Source organism: Prinia subflava, chromosome 2, assembly GCF_021018805.1.
Source record: "Prinia subflava isolate CZ2003 ecotype Zambia chromosome 2, Cam_Psub_1.2, whole genome shotgun sequence".
NCBI lineage: Eukaryota > Metazoa > Chordata > Aves > Passeriformes > Cisticolidae > Prinia > Prinia subflava.
The window spans coordinates 31,665,646-31,681,622 of record NC_086248.1 but is presented as its reverse complement, the minus strand read 5'-3'; the positions used below and the strand labels follow the sequence as shown (position 1 = coordinate 31,681,622).

Here is a 15,977-nt window from a genome sequence, read left to right as displayed (position 1 = left end):
CAATAAAACCAAGAGCTACAGCATGGTTTTAAAGAAAGAAAATGTTTCTACACCCTTATTTTGCATCAGTTAAATTTCCAAAAATGCAGATACAAAATGCACATAAAGCTCCTTTGGCTCAGAGCCCTTCAGAAATAATGGAAAATAATAACTATTATTATTATTATTATTATTATTATTATTATTTCATTGAACAGTGCAAGATAAGGCAACATGGGGTACAAGGAACAAAGCATGGTATGAGTAATGGCAGTGTCACACTGGTAATGTTGTAATAGATAAACCACAAGGGAGTTTATTGATGGTAACAACAACATCAAAATTATTTTTGTGAGACTCCATGGAGGGAACCAGCAGTAACAGTACTGGGAAAACCAGCTTCTGCACATACACCAAATCCATTATGTAGACAATGATAAGCACAATACTGTCAGACCCATGGAGACAGGATTCCATCAAAAGCATAAAACAATCTTGTCAGATGAGAGGTCAATACTTGTACAGTTGACAGACAACCTGCTTCCCAGAGCCATTTTGTCAGAAGAGGTTTTACACAGCATTTCTCTGAGTTCAAACACAGCAGATTACTGAAAGCACTGAAGCAAACCCACCAACAATATACATTATAGTATTGTTTAAATTATTTAAAAATTCTCCTAGCCTTGCCAGGCCTAATTAAAGGCAATCTTCACACTATTTCCTATTTTCCTCTATTTTGTTAAAAAATATTGGAATTAAATTTTTATATTTACTTCTGCTAGACTATGAATTATGACCGCCACTAACTTGGTTAATGACTGTTATCACCACACATATAGATCAGGAAGTTTCAGGTCAGATCCTTAAGAGTACTCCTGACTGTCCACCTGTCCCTTTCAGAAAACAATAGCAACACCCATCCCCTCCTGAAAAAGCAGAGTAAGAAACTCTAAGGTAAAAAATATATACTGTTTCCACAATAATGATAAATTTCCATACATTTGCATATTTTTATCACTCTGGGTAGGTTTTTTTATTTCTCTCCCTAACCACAGCTTCAGTGGCACACAGTCTTGGAGCTTACATTAGGGGTTTTTGCAAGACCTTTCCAGAAACTCCTCCCTACCAGATCAGTCTTGTGCACAGGAAATAGAGTCATTTCATAACTCAATCTCACATGGTGAACATAGAAAGTAAAACCTTGATGAACAGATGCAGATGCTGTGGATGACAAGGAAGAGCTACAAACTGTGAAATAAAAAAAGTTAACATTGCTAGGCAAAGCAAGAAAGAGTAACTATTATCTTACACTCAAAGAGGGAAAAACTAAGCTAGTGTAAAAATACAAGCACATCTAGTACTATAGACATCTCCCTTCTTGCCTTCTCTTTCACTGCTAAACATCTCCTATTACCTTTAAAAGAAACTGAGCTACCGACTTCCTTCTTCTGTTTAGAGAAAATATATGGCAAAAGATCCCATCTCTGCAGGCTTTCTTCACATAAAGAGATGTATTTGATAGCTTCATTTTTTTAAAGCTGATAACTACAATGCTCAACTTAATTTGCTACCCTGCTGAGGAGAGTCTTGTGAACAGTAAATCTATCAGTTACTCTATCAGCTAAATCTAGAAAGAGCCTTTCCCAGCATCAAGAGAGAAGCAATGTGCCAAGCGCAGGAAGATACATGTTCCAGCTCCTCATGACTCCCCATGACAGAAGCTTAAGGCAATCCCACGAGTAACAGAAGGCTGTGTGCTGGTATGCAAGCAAGAGAACGATAATCTCCTTGAGCAGATGTACTGTAGTCTTTATCTCCATTGACTGGAAGCTAGTGGTCAGCTTGCTGTTTTGTTGCTTAATAGGAAAGAAAATCATTTTAGTTCCATTCAGACATTAGAAAATACCAAAGAAAAGTCATATCACTATCAACATGAGCATCATTTGTTTATCAGTGATCATCCTAAAGCAGGCTGAGGTATTTTCCTCATAATTATGCTGAATTGCTCAATTACTAACATGCTTTTTTCATACAAGTCACACTAAACAACATCTAAGTACATTAATCCTTTTAAGAGCATACAGTCTAAAAAAGTTTCAGAAGAAAGCAGAGGCAATGGGATCAAGCAGTTCTGAGAGATACATTGACTGCTAACTCGTCATGGAAAGGTAGACACACGATACTTTTTTCCTGTGCTAACTGATAAGGGGTTCTAGGATTTCACAACTGTGATGGCAACAGCATAACAGCAAAGACAGTTGAAGGCCTCAGAGAAACCTGGAGATATTTTTCAGTACCAGAAGTAGTCTAGGGTTAGGTTCATGAAAGGCAATGAAGAACTGCATTCATGCATCACCTGCTTCAGTTTTGTGTTCGGACTAGAATTCCACCATGGTCTCTGCAACTGCAGAACAGCAGAACAGCAGGCTCCTTGTTTTGGAGGAGGAAGGTGTCACAGAAAATAGATGAGTTTGCTTTCAGCCTGAGCAGTAAGCTTGACTTTAATGGAAAGTTAGTCTGAGTTAGGGACTACAGCTCAGTGCCTAAAGGTAGTCATGGATGAGATCAAAGACTCAGTTAATCTACAATCTTATCTGTGTTTATGGCAAATAAATGGATAAAGAAATAACATAAAGAACAGGAAAGCAAAAGTGACCCATTTCCCAGCGTGCCTTCAGTGCATTTGAGTGATTATGTGGAATCTGATTTTGCTGCAACTGGAAGAGCTTGTGTATTCCCTTCCCAGATGGTTTTACTGTTCAAAAATGTCTCAAATTCCTTCTTATTCTTAAAGGAAGAAAAGTTTTATAATATCATAATTAAATTGGAAATTATTTCATCTCAGCAAGCTACCAAGACCAAAAATATAAAAGCTCAGGAAGAAGGTATGAATAGATGCCTGAAAATGAAATTGGGTATTTTCCTCTTCCTTCTCCTATCTTACAAGAAAAACTGAGTCATTTAATCAATCACTCAACCTTTATATCACTTGTCTTTCAGGCCAAAGATTTCAAGGCTTGGTAATACTTCCTTATAGGGAAACCCATTCTTCTGATAACTTTCATCACCATCTCATTCAAATTTCTAGTCTTATTAGGCAATATTGATATTGCAGGACAAGAGTATGACACACTATTTCATTTTTTAAAAAAATTTCCTTTCTGTTTTATCCCTGCAGATCCGGAGGCTGATTTCGTTTGGCCAAATCCAACAGCAAAGAAGGGACCAGAATACAGGTGTCCTCAATTTTAATCAAAAGCCTGAAGTTCTGCCCAGTGTGTGTTGGTTGCTAAGCACCTATCTGGCTCTTATGGAAATAATGGATACCAGAGAAAGGCTTGAGGTTATTTAAAACTTACTTCAAAATTTATAGCTCCCCTTTCCCAGGGTGACAAACATCTCTCAGGTATGTGCAGTCTGGAAATTTTAAGGAAAACAGTTGGCTAGATCAGTAGAGAAATTACTCAGGGTACAGAAATTACCTAAAGTAGAATGAAGATGGTATAGACTCTGGCTGATGGTTTAAAATATGATTTCCTTTTATCAGTAAGGGTTACCTGGCACCCTGATTTACATACCTAGCTAGGGTAGCTAAAATTCAGCACTGTGTGTAACAACTTCTAGGACGTCTTGATGTGACAACGTCCTGAGCCCCAGACTTACCAAGAATTTAAAACAAATGTCTTGTGAATGGGGTCCTTGAAGGCCTAAACTGCCTTTTTTTTTTTTTTTTTTTTTTTTTTTTTTTTTTGCAACCAAAGGAAACAGAGTTAGCTGCATTTAAACAACATATCAATGATTATTCTAGGTATGTACAGCTATGCATTCAGAATACTAGTAACATATTGAATTTAACCCTTTTTAAGTACTTATCATGTGTGAATGGATATTCTGGCATCCAGTTTTACCCTTCCCATGTCTTGGTAGTATATTTGTAATGCACTACTGAACTTCAGTAGAATTTTTTAAACATCTTTTTAACAATATATAATTATTGTTGACAGCAAACCAACTACAAGAAACACTTCTAGATTAATTAATAGTGACCTATAATTAAACTCTGCAGTACTTAGAGATGGAGTGGTCCCTAGATAATATTGCTTTAGTTTTAATGAGTGTTTATCATTCTTGTTTGCTTCCCCTGTGGCAGTTATCAAGGTTAGTTACAAAATTTCTTAATTAAATGGAACTACATAGAAGGTACTGCCTTAGCAGAAAACAGCTTGAAATATTCATGATTTAAGCATAATCTCAAAGTATGCAAACTCCTGCCCTACAAATTTTTAATCACAGTTTTGCTACAGAGCTCAATCTTTTCCTTAAGTCATATCCTGACACTAAAAGCAGTGCCATATTTTAGGCTTGTCCTTGTTCCTTTATCTCTGTAAGATAAGAATGTGTTATTAAATGTCTGCCTTCTCCAACATGTGAATGGCTCAAAAATACAGTTTTATATAAAGCTTTGATATAGGATTTCTGACTCCTGGCCCAGGCTTCACTAACCTGTTTCTAGAGTAATTAAGTAAATCTCTTTACTGCACATTTTCAAAATGTGGTCTGACAAATTAGATTCCTAATGGAATTAAAGGATCACATTCCTACTAAATTCCATATGAGTTTGGTACCCAGAATGCTCTGAGGAAATAATCTGCCTTTCACCAATTCCCATTCTCAGATGACACTAGAAATGGCAGATTCCACCATCCTGAGAAAAATTCTCTTTGCTTTCTATAGCTGCAACTTGAAAGCTGAAGTTAATAAAAATAAGGTAATATATAGGGAGAAGCTTCTTCTTTCAAATATAACACACATATAAATGTTTGCTAAAGCTTACCTAGTTCACATAGGTAATACTTCTATGATTAGACTATATACAAGACGATTATTATATGTAAAACATGTAAAGATGCATATTGGTACTGCTAAAGAGTAATCCTTATACAATAATAAAATTTTCTTGCGTAGAAATCCTAATCACCTCCACTGTTGCTTTGCATTGTGCTTTTTGCAAGGTATTCTTAATTTGTTTTGTTGGAACAATAAAACAATGTGCATGAAAGTTTATACACTAAAAAAAAGCAAATCTTGTCTGATCCCAGCCCAGTCTGCATGGTAGCTGGTCTGGGTAGTTAAAATCAGGCAATCTTGGAAAGGGAGGGAGGTTACCATTGTTTAAATCCTAAGTAAAAATAGAATACTGGGTGGGTTCAAACAAAGGTTGTTCTTAAAGTAACCCGTGCTTACAGATTCTTGCTGCCAGTCTAGATACTCCTTATGTTAAAGCACTTGGACAAGAAATTTTCAAGGAGGAGAAACCACTTGAAATGCCTACATGGTAGCATTTTCAGGTGTAATGCAACGGTAGAAAAGGTATTGGAAAATTAAAGGGTATGTATGGAACACTTACACTTGCCCATATGTAACCAGAGTAGTTATCTGTGAAACTGGAGCAGAACTGTTTGAGCAGTGTATTCAGTCCCTGCCAATTCTTGGCCTAGTTAGAGCTGTGTGCTTGAAACACCATTTCCCACCACTTTCTCTTTTCCTCCCACTATGCAGCACTTTCTCTGCCCCAGTCACAGTTTGGCATCAGACTGTGCCAGCCCTGAACACTGCTGCTGGGTGCTGCTGAGTCATCACTTCCCCACTGTCACAGAACATCATCATCACTGCTCCAACAGGAGTGTCGCAACAGCAACCCTGTGGTACAGCAAGGGAGAGAGGACTGCAAGGCACAGGCAGCAGAAGAGCTGGGCATTGTACCTTCTTTCAGGAAAAAGCTATCTTAAGGAAGTGCCCTGGGGTTTAAGGCCACTGGTTTGGAACCAGCACAATTGGCTCTCCCAGTGCTCACATGCCATACCTCCAGAATGCCCAAGGGATCAATGCTCAAAGGCAATGGGAACTAGAAGAGACTCCTGTTGTTTATCATGGTGTTGTTGAAGTCGTCTGGGGTTGACAGATGCAGCTCCAGAAGGTTAATAAGATGAAGAAAGCTCTTCCAGCTGGACCGTAAGAGGGATTATGTCTGAGCAGCAGATAAACAGATTATTCCAGAAACAGACACTGCTTTTTTTTAAAACTTCGTCACTCCTGTCTTACCACTCCAGTTCCCCGGGCTAGAAGTGTGGGCGTTGGAGGGGTTTGCCCAGCTCTTGCACTCCAGCACCTCTTGCACTCTGCCTAGTTGCAACTCAATGCAGTCCAAGGCTGGAGATACCTGAAAAATAAAGACTTTTGGGGATTTTAGTTCTCTAAGAAAACAGAATTCTTCTACTTGACCAAAGTATTCTTGTTTCCTGCATGACTGGTCTTGAGAACTGTGAATGATCAATAGACAGCATGCATTTGAAAACTGGATTAGTATTTTTGATCATTTGCCTTGCTCTCCAAGTTCAGGGAAGCAGAGGTAAGTTCATATATTAAAGGTTTAGATGAATTTTATATTGCATGTGTTGAGAAACAAAATATATGCAAGATCAAGGGCTTTCATATTACAGATTTTTTTCCTTTAGAATGTGTTTTTACAATTCAAGTAGAGACATTACGGTTACTGGTACTGTTATAAAGCTGGAAGAGGAAATATCAGCATTATTTCTTATGTGCGTTTTGCAGGTTTTACAATATCTGTAAGAGATGCCATTTAGCTTAATTTTACCTGAACGTGTTCTGTTATGAAAAATATTATCTGTGAGACAAATATATGGAAAGTGGAAAAGGGCTGAAAGATCATCTAAGTGTTGACTTGGTTAAAGATGGTCTTTCATCACTGAAATGAAGAAAAAGTAGCAAAAGATATCTGCATTTATTAGTGAAGACAGTTATTCTGATTATTAAAAACAACTTCAAAAAATTTCTAGATAGATAAATTCTGGAAGAATACACCATACCGGCAAATATACAAAAATGGCAATACCAGTACGGATCAGTGCAATAACTATAAAATTATTTGCAAGAAAACAGAAATAAAGGGAAATGTTCTGTACATCAGCTAACTATTGCTCTATTTAAAAACATTTAAAACTTCACAACATTTATAAAGTTACTTAGCCAACAAAAAAGAAAATATGGTGATGTGATTTTCCCTGGTTAGTCCCATATTGAAAAGATTTAGAGCTTTGGGGAATGCATGTAATTTTGGAGGAGGTTTCTCATTAACTTTTCCATCTATGCTTTGATATTTGCATAATTGAATTAAAAGCTAACATTACAACTGCTATGTGTGCTCAAGTCAATGACCTTCTAATTTTATGTCACGACTGTTAATTAAATGCAAAGAATGTAAAATTATAAAAGATAAGTCTCCTCAACATTATCTTAATATTTGTTAGGGAGACAGTATGACATATAGCTTACTGTCAATATTGTTAGGAAAGTTTTATTTACACGTTTGGGGTTTTTGTAAGAAACTCCTGCTTTTCTTAAAAAAATACAGAAATATAGACCACAGTTCTTCTGTCTCAGTTAAATTATGAAAATCATCTCTAGTGGACAATTAAAGTACTGAAAAAATCCTTGGGAAAATATATAGTTAACAATAGAATTAGGATTTACGTCTCTTTAATTTTACTTTTTGATTCTATGCAAATGGTTTAATTTAATCACCAATGATATTTTGGAAATGTGGCAAAAAATGAGAGAATGATGACATTTCATGTCTGGCAAGAAAACAAGATTTATCCAGATAGATTGTTTTTGCATTTAAGTTGCATATTCTGTGATGGAAAGAGACAGAATGAATTCCCGGCAATTCATGCATGCTTGATGGCATCGTTGCAGCCCCCTATTTCTAATTACAGCTTAGAAAGCAATAGTGGTAAAAGTGGTGTCACATAATTTCACCAACTGCAAACTGTGATTGTATGTTACAATACACTTTCTGTAAAAGACCAGCAAAATGTTGGAGAGGCCATCTTGACACAGAGGAATACTAAATAACTAGAAATATTCCTTGCCACCAGTTCCATAAACTGCATGTGGTATGCTAAGTGTGTAATAATAATAATTTTTTTTTACATTTAGTCAAGCTATAACACATAATATTTTTTAAACTATTTGATTTCAAATATATGCACACAATCTCAAAACATTTAATGCTTAAGAAACTTCTTTTTCAGAGCAGAGATGCTTCCAGAGCTGTTATTTTATGATTTAACATTAGGGTCAGATACTTACAGAAAGGTTTTTTTAAGTATATAGTATGAATATAGTATATAGTCTGAATATGTGCACGAATCACTCATTAGGGCTCCTAGCAAAGGTGTTTTGAGACCTTTACAGTAATTCAAATTTGCAGTACATGTAAACTGTGACACACTAGGAAATAGGCTAAGACATAAAACAGCCCCATCTTAAACAAAAACAAAAAAAAGAAGAGATAATTTCAAAATGTTTAAAATGTTAGTCGGTTGATTTTTTTCCTCATGAAAAACTATAATACAAATTATTTATTTTTTCACATTTATATTTAACAAAAAATGGATTAACAAATATGGAGCTTGCTTAGTAATGTTTTTGGTTTCACCTCCCCATCCTTATTTAAGGATCCATAGAGTCCTTCTCCCAGCCTTTTGGAGGCTTTCCAGGAGCACCTCCTGGAATTCCACAGTACAATTCCACAGTAAACAAACAGGAAACTGTAGAGAGCAAAATAAGAATTATGGTGTTTAACTTTGGCCATATTTTTGCTACTGTCCTGACAAAAATTGTCTCTAGCAATGGAAAGGGAAAGTGAGAGGGATGAAAACTTCGTGACAGCAAAAAAATCTGTGCACAGAATCTGAATACTACACTATTGAACAGACTAAATACCAAAATGCAGAGGAGCTTTGAAGTCCCAGAACTATGCCTTGATACTGGGTACATCCTAGAACTTGACACTGAGAATGTAGGGGACCAGAGCACATTCAAGGCTGTTTTGTGGCATTTTTTATTTAGCAAGCAAATACCTGCTATTTACTCAGCCATTCCTTAGGACACAAAGGCTTTGTGTGTGCTCTATGAAATCATTTTAATTCATTCTGACTCACCCCTTCCCGTTAGGCTGTTCTAATTCTGCAATAAATGTTTCAGATCTTCATTACTATAATTGCCCTCAAAAAAATAATTTAAAAAAAAGGTTTAAGCAAATTTGTGCCAAAGGAAAAGGAAAATCAAGGAATATAAAGCTTCAAACAAAGAATGAAAACAAGATATATCTGTTTTTTGCACTTAAGATTATCTTCTACTCTCATCCATAAAATAAGAGATATTATGTTAAAGTTGGCTTTCGCGGTTAGGCTTATAAACTTATGAAAAGTAAGACTTCCTTTTTTCTCTCCTTTCTCAAACAAATGTAACACAGCACTATATTTGGGGGTTGATTTTCTCTGTTTTCTGGCTAAAAGCCAAACTTTAATTTAGGCCATTGTCACTGAATCCAGAAGATTAATTCCAGAAATAGTCACACTTGTGCCACAGAGACTAGTGAACTTCATATGAATGAAGAGCAAGATGTGTGGGATTTTTCTCAGAAAACACCTGTGGACAAGATGATCAATATTAATAACCAAAGGTTTTCTCCTTCTACAGGACATTCATTTACAGGCTACAAGAAAATAACTGGGAGTCTTTACCTAGTAGAAATACAGATTGTTCGTGTTTATTTCTCAGCTAATTTTGGAGTCTTTATGGTTTAAGTAGTGCACGAAGTGAATGGCCAACACCATCACATAGCAAACATGGTGTTTTCTTTGCAGAAGACAGTTATTCTTTCCCAAATGAAAATTCTGTATGCATTCTACTGCATTTTGATGCTTTGAAATATTTTTTAAGTTTTCCTTCTTTTTTTTATCTCTGTCCAACCTAGTTCCTTTTGGAAATTAAATTAGTCTTCTGATCATTCTCTGTCACACAATTCTCCCATGTTAATCAGGAATTAGGTGCACTATCTTATACTTCCATAAGGTGTATACTTTGTAAGCCAAACTGTGTTTCAATTTCTTCCCCTTCAGAATGTGTGACATTGAATAATGCACTTCTTAAAAAGAAAGAAATATCTATCTGCTTTCGTATACGTCTGCTGGCATTCAGTCACTGTCAGCTGCTGTTTACTAGACAGAGACTTCAGAACACTAACCTGTCTGGAACACATAAGATTAACAATCATCTGGGAGTACCCTGACACCTGCCACAGTGTGGGTGTGTTTATACACCCTTACATAATTATAGCAGGCCTTATCATTGTATGCAAGCTCAGTTTTACCCTCACCAAACACCTGCTCTGAGAGAGTAACACTATCGTGCTCATTTCACAAAAGCATGAGGACTTGAGGTGTGACACACAAACTGAAGTCCTGGCTTGTAAGTACTGCAGTCATAACGCAGGACAGCAGCAGAGGTTGCTGGGCTGATTCTCAGAGCATCTGCCTGGTTACACAGATACCTGCAAATCAGTAGGACACAGGATCACAGCTACATAGCTAATTGTACTTGGGCCACCATGCTTGTCTTTTCATTGGTGAGGTTCTCTACTGGCTTCTAAAGCTCTACTTCAGTGCAGAGCCAAGATTACCTTCTTTCTGGCCACCCAAATGATTCAATACCTCCTTCAGTCTTTATACAACTTTATACTGACAATCTTGGTATCCCTGTTACCTAAAATACCAGTTTTTAGTGGCTGTGTTGCAGGTATATTTCATACATACAACTAACAGATCATAGAAACCCCAGCAGTTTCAGGTAGGAAACACCAATGCACTCATCTTTAATTTTGTGATTTCATGGTGATGGCACAAAATGAGACATTTCTATTCAAGTTCTTTTCCCTTTCCTCTTCTTCCTCAAAACTATATGAATAAGTTGTCGTGCTTAGATCAAGAATTGGATTAGGTGTTCTCCAAACCACATGAAGCTGGTCTTTGCAGCTTAATACATAACTAAGTTAAATAAGGTTAAATGCAAGTCACACTCTGTCAAAATGAGGTGGAGTCAATTAGCCAGAGATTGTAGATTGTACTGCAGAATGAGTGACCCCAAACTGTGAGGAAAATCTACCAGTTCCAATTACACAAGCTGAAGTAAAGAGATGACACTGGCACTTCTGGCACCTTTTCATACACCAGACATCTTAATCGTCCTCATACATGAATACTGTTACCTCAGTAAACCCATTCTGCACTACAACTCTTTGACTCATACCATCAAAACTGTTGAAATGTTGGTATACATGACACAGCGTCATTGGATTTTGAATTTATGTTGTCTTGCTGACTTTGTCAGAGATGGCTGTACCTCTTGAGAATGACTAATCAGAAAAGTAAGAGCAGAGGTGCTCAACTGAGTGTTTTATCACCATCGATTGCATGCATCCTTCCAAGAACTACTCAAACGTTTAAGGCATTTTCTTGCATCCTTTGATATCATATCCATATCAATTAATAGAACAGCCTCTCAGGTTAAATGCTTCTAAGATAGCCAAAGAAATAAAAACAGACATGTTTCATACATGAGCATTAAAACCAGTCACTCTTCAATGCTGTTTCTAGTCCAGGTTCTGGACTTCAAGAAGACTGTTGCAAGATTCACAAACTGGCAATGAAAGCATAGATGGCCTTTGATTTTTTTTTATGAATTCCAGCAACAAAAGTGAGCACAGTTGATGAATAAAAATTTTCACCTTTCTGTCTGAAAGAGAATGTAAAAATTTCTATCTTTAAAGGGATATATTACATCTAGGAAAACATAAGTTTCTTACTATGTTTTTTTTCAGGTTGCAAGAAAATGTGTCAAAATCATATGTTGACTCAAAGATGTCAGCATGTTCAGTATTTGGGGTGTGTATTCACAGACAGCATTTATTGTGAATGTGGCTTCATCATTAGTATATGACAACTATATTCACAATGCAGGAAAATCTTACCAGTTGCACATTATGCTTTCTATTCTCATCTATAATAGGTAGATAATTTGCTACAATTATTTTCCCATTAATTGTATAATTAGTATAATTCAAAGAAGTTACTAAATTATCTGTTCTAGAGAGGGAGACAAAACTCTTTGTCTTTTATAAGGTCCATGCGTAAATTTCATAAAAACTGTTCCAAATTCTTTGTTTCTTCCTTAAGTTGGTTATCAATTGTATTTCTCCACTTGGCATAGAAAACCACATGGATATATATGAGCAGAAGAGGAGGGGAACAGCTGAGGAATTCTGATATCTATTTTAACTTCCAGTGTTATCTACTTGCAGAAATTACATTCTTCACTCTTATTGAAATTCGAGAGCCCACTGGTTGATGACAGCCATAATCTTCAGTACCAAAATGTAAATCCCGGTTAATTTGAAGGGTTCCTTAAAAGAATCATCTAATGGTTCTAATAAAGAACTAATGCCATGTCCTAGCTTTGAAATGAGATGATGAGACCATTAAAACAAAAAAATTTGAGTTTTTATTAAAATTTGCACATTTACCAATGTCATTGTTTATGTCATATATTTCAGAATAATTTATCACATTCTTATTCAGATTTATTTCTATACATGTTCTGAGGTGTAGGTTGTTTCATTATAACCAAACATTTAGTATTTTTACATAAGGATTACAATAGGATGTATCACAAAGATTCATGGGAGACCTACATGTTAACAGTAACCAGATTCTTCACCTTTCATAGACATTTAAAGAAGCATTATCATGCATTTCTGACAAGAAGCAGGATTTATGAACACTCACTATTTTCCTGGATTCTTCAGAAGGAAATCCCTTGGTACAGATATAATTTTTTAAATGAACACAACCTTTAAAAGGTTGACAATTATAGCGCTTACTTTTTAAGCAGAAGCCAAGAATTCCTTTCCTGTGTCATAGAGAGCTTGAGCACTGCTTCTGAATATGTGAAGGTGATGTTTTGTCATGCTGAATCTAAGCAAGAGACGCAGGGATCAGGCATATTTTGTCTTTTGTATAAAGTCTCCACTGCACAAGCAGAGCCTGGCACCTCCCTGACTTGTAAAGGTGATGTTGAGTCTTGCATAATACGAGATATTAGTAGGTACAGGAAGACTTCTATAGTGCTGAGAGTGTGTAACCATCATCTTTGTGGTTGTTGTACAGGAAATTCACGAGTGGATTTTAGCCAGCTGGACACAGGATCTTCCAAACTGGAGGCCTGAACCTGTCCCCCACAGACACAGAATTGCCACAATTAGAGATCCAGGCCTCATTCCACAGGCGATGTTACTGTTTAGTCACACAGAATGGAATTTACATCACCAACGTACTAAATAGGAATTGCCAAGCTCATCATTGCCCATATTCAGTCTGAGAAAATTGCTTACTTTTAATATATGTGTCTCAGGCCTTTTTTCTTTTTTTGGAAATGGAGGCATTCTCAGCCACAGTTCCTCTTCTACTTCTATCAATATCAACAGCCTATCTTTCAGCAAAACTTCCCCACAGTAGTGAACTCTGCCCTCTTATTCAGCAGTTCACTGTCTAAGTGCACTAAACCTGAAGAAATGAGATCCTAATTTAGTTCCCCCCCGTGCCTCAGCTGCCCCAGTTACAGCCCAGATAACACCCACCAGGATGCAACAACCATCATGGCTGAGTCCCTCAGCAATTCCTTTCAGTTCTTTCCCTGTGTGCATTAGAAAGAGTTCAGTAATATATTGGACATGAAGATGAGTTCAAGTAAGCCTTGTAACCTTGAGTAACCCATATAACCTTGGATTTAAGGGCACTGAGCTCTCAGACAAGACCTGAGCAGATTAAATATTAGCATTAATTTTTCTAATATGGAATTCCCTGAGCTTTTCAAAACTATGAGACTTTATGGTTGTGAAAACACACTTGGAAATGCAAAGCAAATACAAAGTAGCAGTATCTGACAAAGCACTGGCAAAGCAGCCCTGAACATCAGCAAGAGTAAAACCTCCAGTTCCACATGGGCATGGGAAGACAGAGATTGCTGCACACAGGATGTAGACAGCATTTGGTGATAAAGCCATCCCATATTTTAATCTGCCCCTGCTCCTCTAAGCCCCCTCAAATCCAGTTAGACTCTTCCCATGCAACAGATCTGAGAAAACATGCCATGGAAAAAAATATTTTAAGAGGAATATAAGGAGAGGACATGTCATGGTCACCCTGTCTGGCACTGGCAAGCGCCATTAGGATGTGGGATCCTCACTACTGGCACCACGGGAGGAGAGTGCCTCCAGGTGAAGAGACCAGCTGTAAGCTCTCTTTGTACTTTCTATGCTCCATCTGCTGCTTACATTGATCAGCCCACTAAGAAATCCCAAGATCGACTTTTCAGGACTACTCGGCCCTGCTTTTGTTACTGGCTCAATTATCAACAAAATGTTGGCCCCACTATAAATTTAACAGCAACATGTTTACAGATCTTTGCTGAATTAACCTTCCTGATCAGCTTTCCTCATGTATTTCAACATTTCTCTTTAGATAAGTTTGTCTTTTAGTTTTTATTTTATTGTGCAGGAAATATGTCTCATTTATCAATCAAGCATTCCTCTCTATCCTAAGAATATCCACCGATTTTTCAGACTAATCTGATTTTTCACATATTTCAAAACTTTTGATGATTTTAATGAGGAATTATTCAGAGTTCAACAATTTTGCCACCTTGAATTTTGCTGTCAAATCTTTAGCTACCATATTTTTTAATTCTTCTCTCAGTATTCAATAATCTTCTAAATTTTCTCAGGTCAAATAAAAATAAATGTTTACTGGCAAAATAATGCTCTAGATAAAAGTTCCTACCCAGAGATCACCTACATTGTTGAAAAATACAGTTTTTCAACTCCAACTCCCAACTCCAAAATCTGAGGCCTTCCAAAACTAGTATTATTAAGAGAGAAATTAATAAAGCTATATAGAGAAGCATCCACTCCATTTACACCAAAAGTATAAGATCCTCTTGCTCCTATGTTTATAAAAGCTAATTTTAAAACAAAACAACCAAAGCTGACCAATTATCTGAATAATTTTTAACTATTTTTCTCCAGAATCCATTTCAATAGTGATGTACTTTTCTTTCTTTTGACATGCAGGTTATTAAGAATGATTTGAAATCTGTTCCTCCTGCCTTGTTGTTTTAGTTAGGATATAAATTCGATAATGCAGGTCTCAAGAGACACAGGGGAGAGGCCTGGCCTAATTTCAAGAATTTCAGATTTTTAACATGTGAAATTAATACTATTTATCTGCCTGAAACCAAAACTTGAGGAGCAGTACTATGCACTTGAGAGATTGGTATGGATATCAAAGCACTTTGATTAGATCCCATATGAATTAGATTGCTGTATCATATTTTGAAAATTGCTTTATCGTGTTTTGAAAAAACTTTTTTATATTTGTCTGAGTTCAGGACTAGATGTCAGAAACTCCAGAGTTTAATAACAGCTGACAGTGATTCTGTAGATAACCTTGGTAAAACTACCTCAATATTTTTCTGCAAGTATGTCTCATGGAAAATTTGGACATGGTGTAGATTCTTTCATGTGAGGATAAAGGAGAGTTAGGCCTTTGTTTAAGACATCTTGGAGATTAGCTGGAGTAAAGCATTATCAGACTTCTACAGTCCTTCTGCCCTAGAACTATCAAAGAAAACTAAACTTAAACATGTCTTTTAAAACTAAATCTGGGACAGTCATCTCTGTGAAACAACAGGGTGGTTAAATAATAAAAAGTCAAATTGGGCAGGGTAAATTTGTGGTAAACACTGAATATTTTAATTGCATGTGCTTGTATCAGAAAAAAAAATTAGAAAAATTACAGATGTTATTTATTTTAAAAAAGGTTAATCACCCTAGTATTATTTGGATTATTTACAGGATCAAATATTGTACTGTAAAATTCGCATCACTCCAGTTTATTCAATTACTATGTTGCAGAGTAAAAAGAAAAGGGATCCACTAATATCAATGGATTCAATTTCATAATAGTGTATGTCTTTTTGATTTTTTTTTAACCCAGGTCACTGAAATCAAGGCA

The 15,977-nt window shown here is 36.3% G+C and overlaps 1 protein-coding gene across 1 annotated transcript in view; it reads left to right on the top strand.

The window, feature by feature from the left end:
• Positions 1 to 213: 213 nt before the first annotated feature.
• IMPG1 (interphotoreceptor matrix proteoglycan 1) overlaps positions 214 to 15,977 on the top strand; it is a 62,632-nt gene continuing 46,868 nt past the window's right edge. Inside the window, exons 1-2 of the mRNA XM_063391755.1 lie at positions 214 to 237; positions 2,774 to 2,864. Of these exons, the coding sequence (XP_063247825.1) occupies positions 214 to 237; positions 2,774 to 2,864 (115 nt within the window). The remainder of the gene's footprint in view (positions 238 to 2,773; positions 2,865 to 15,977) is intronic.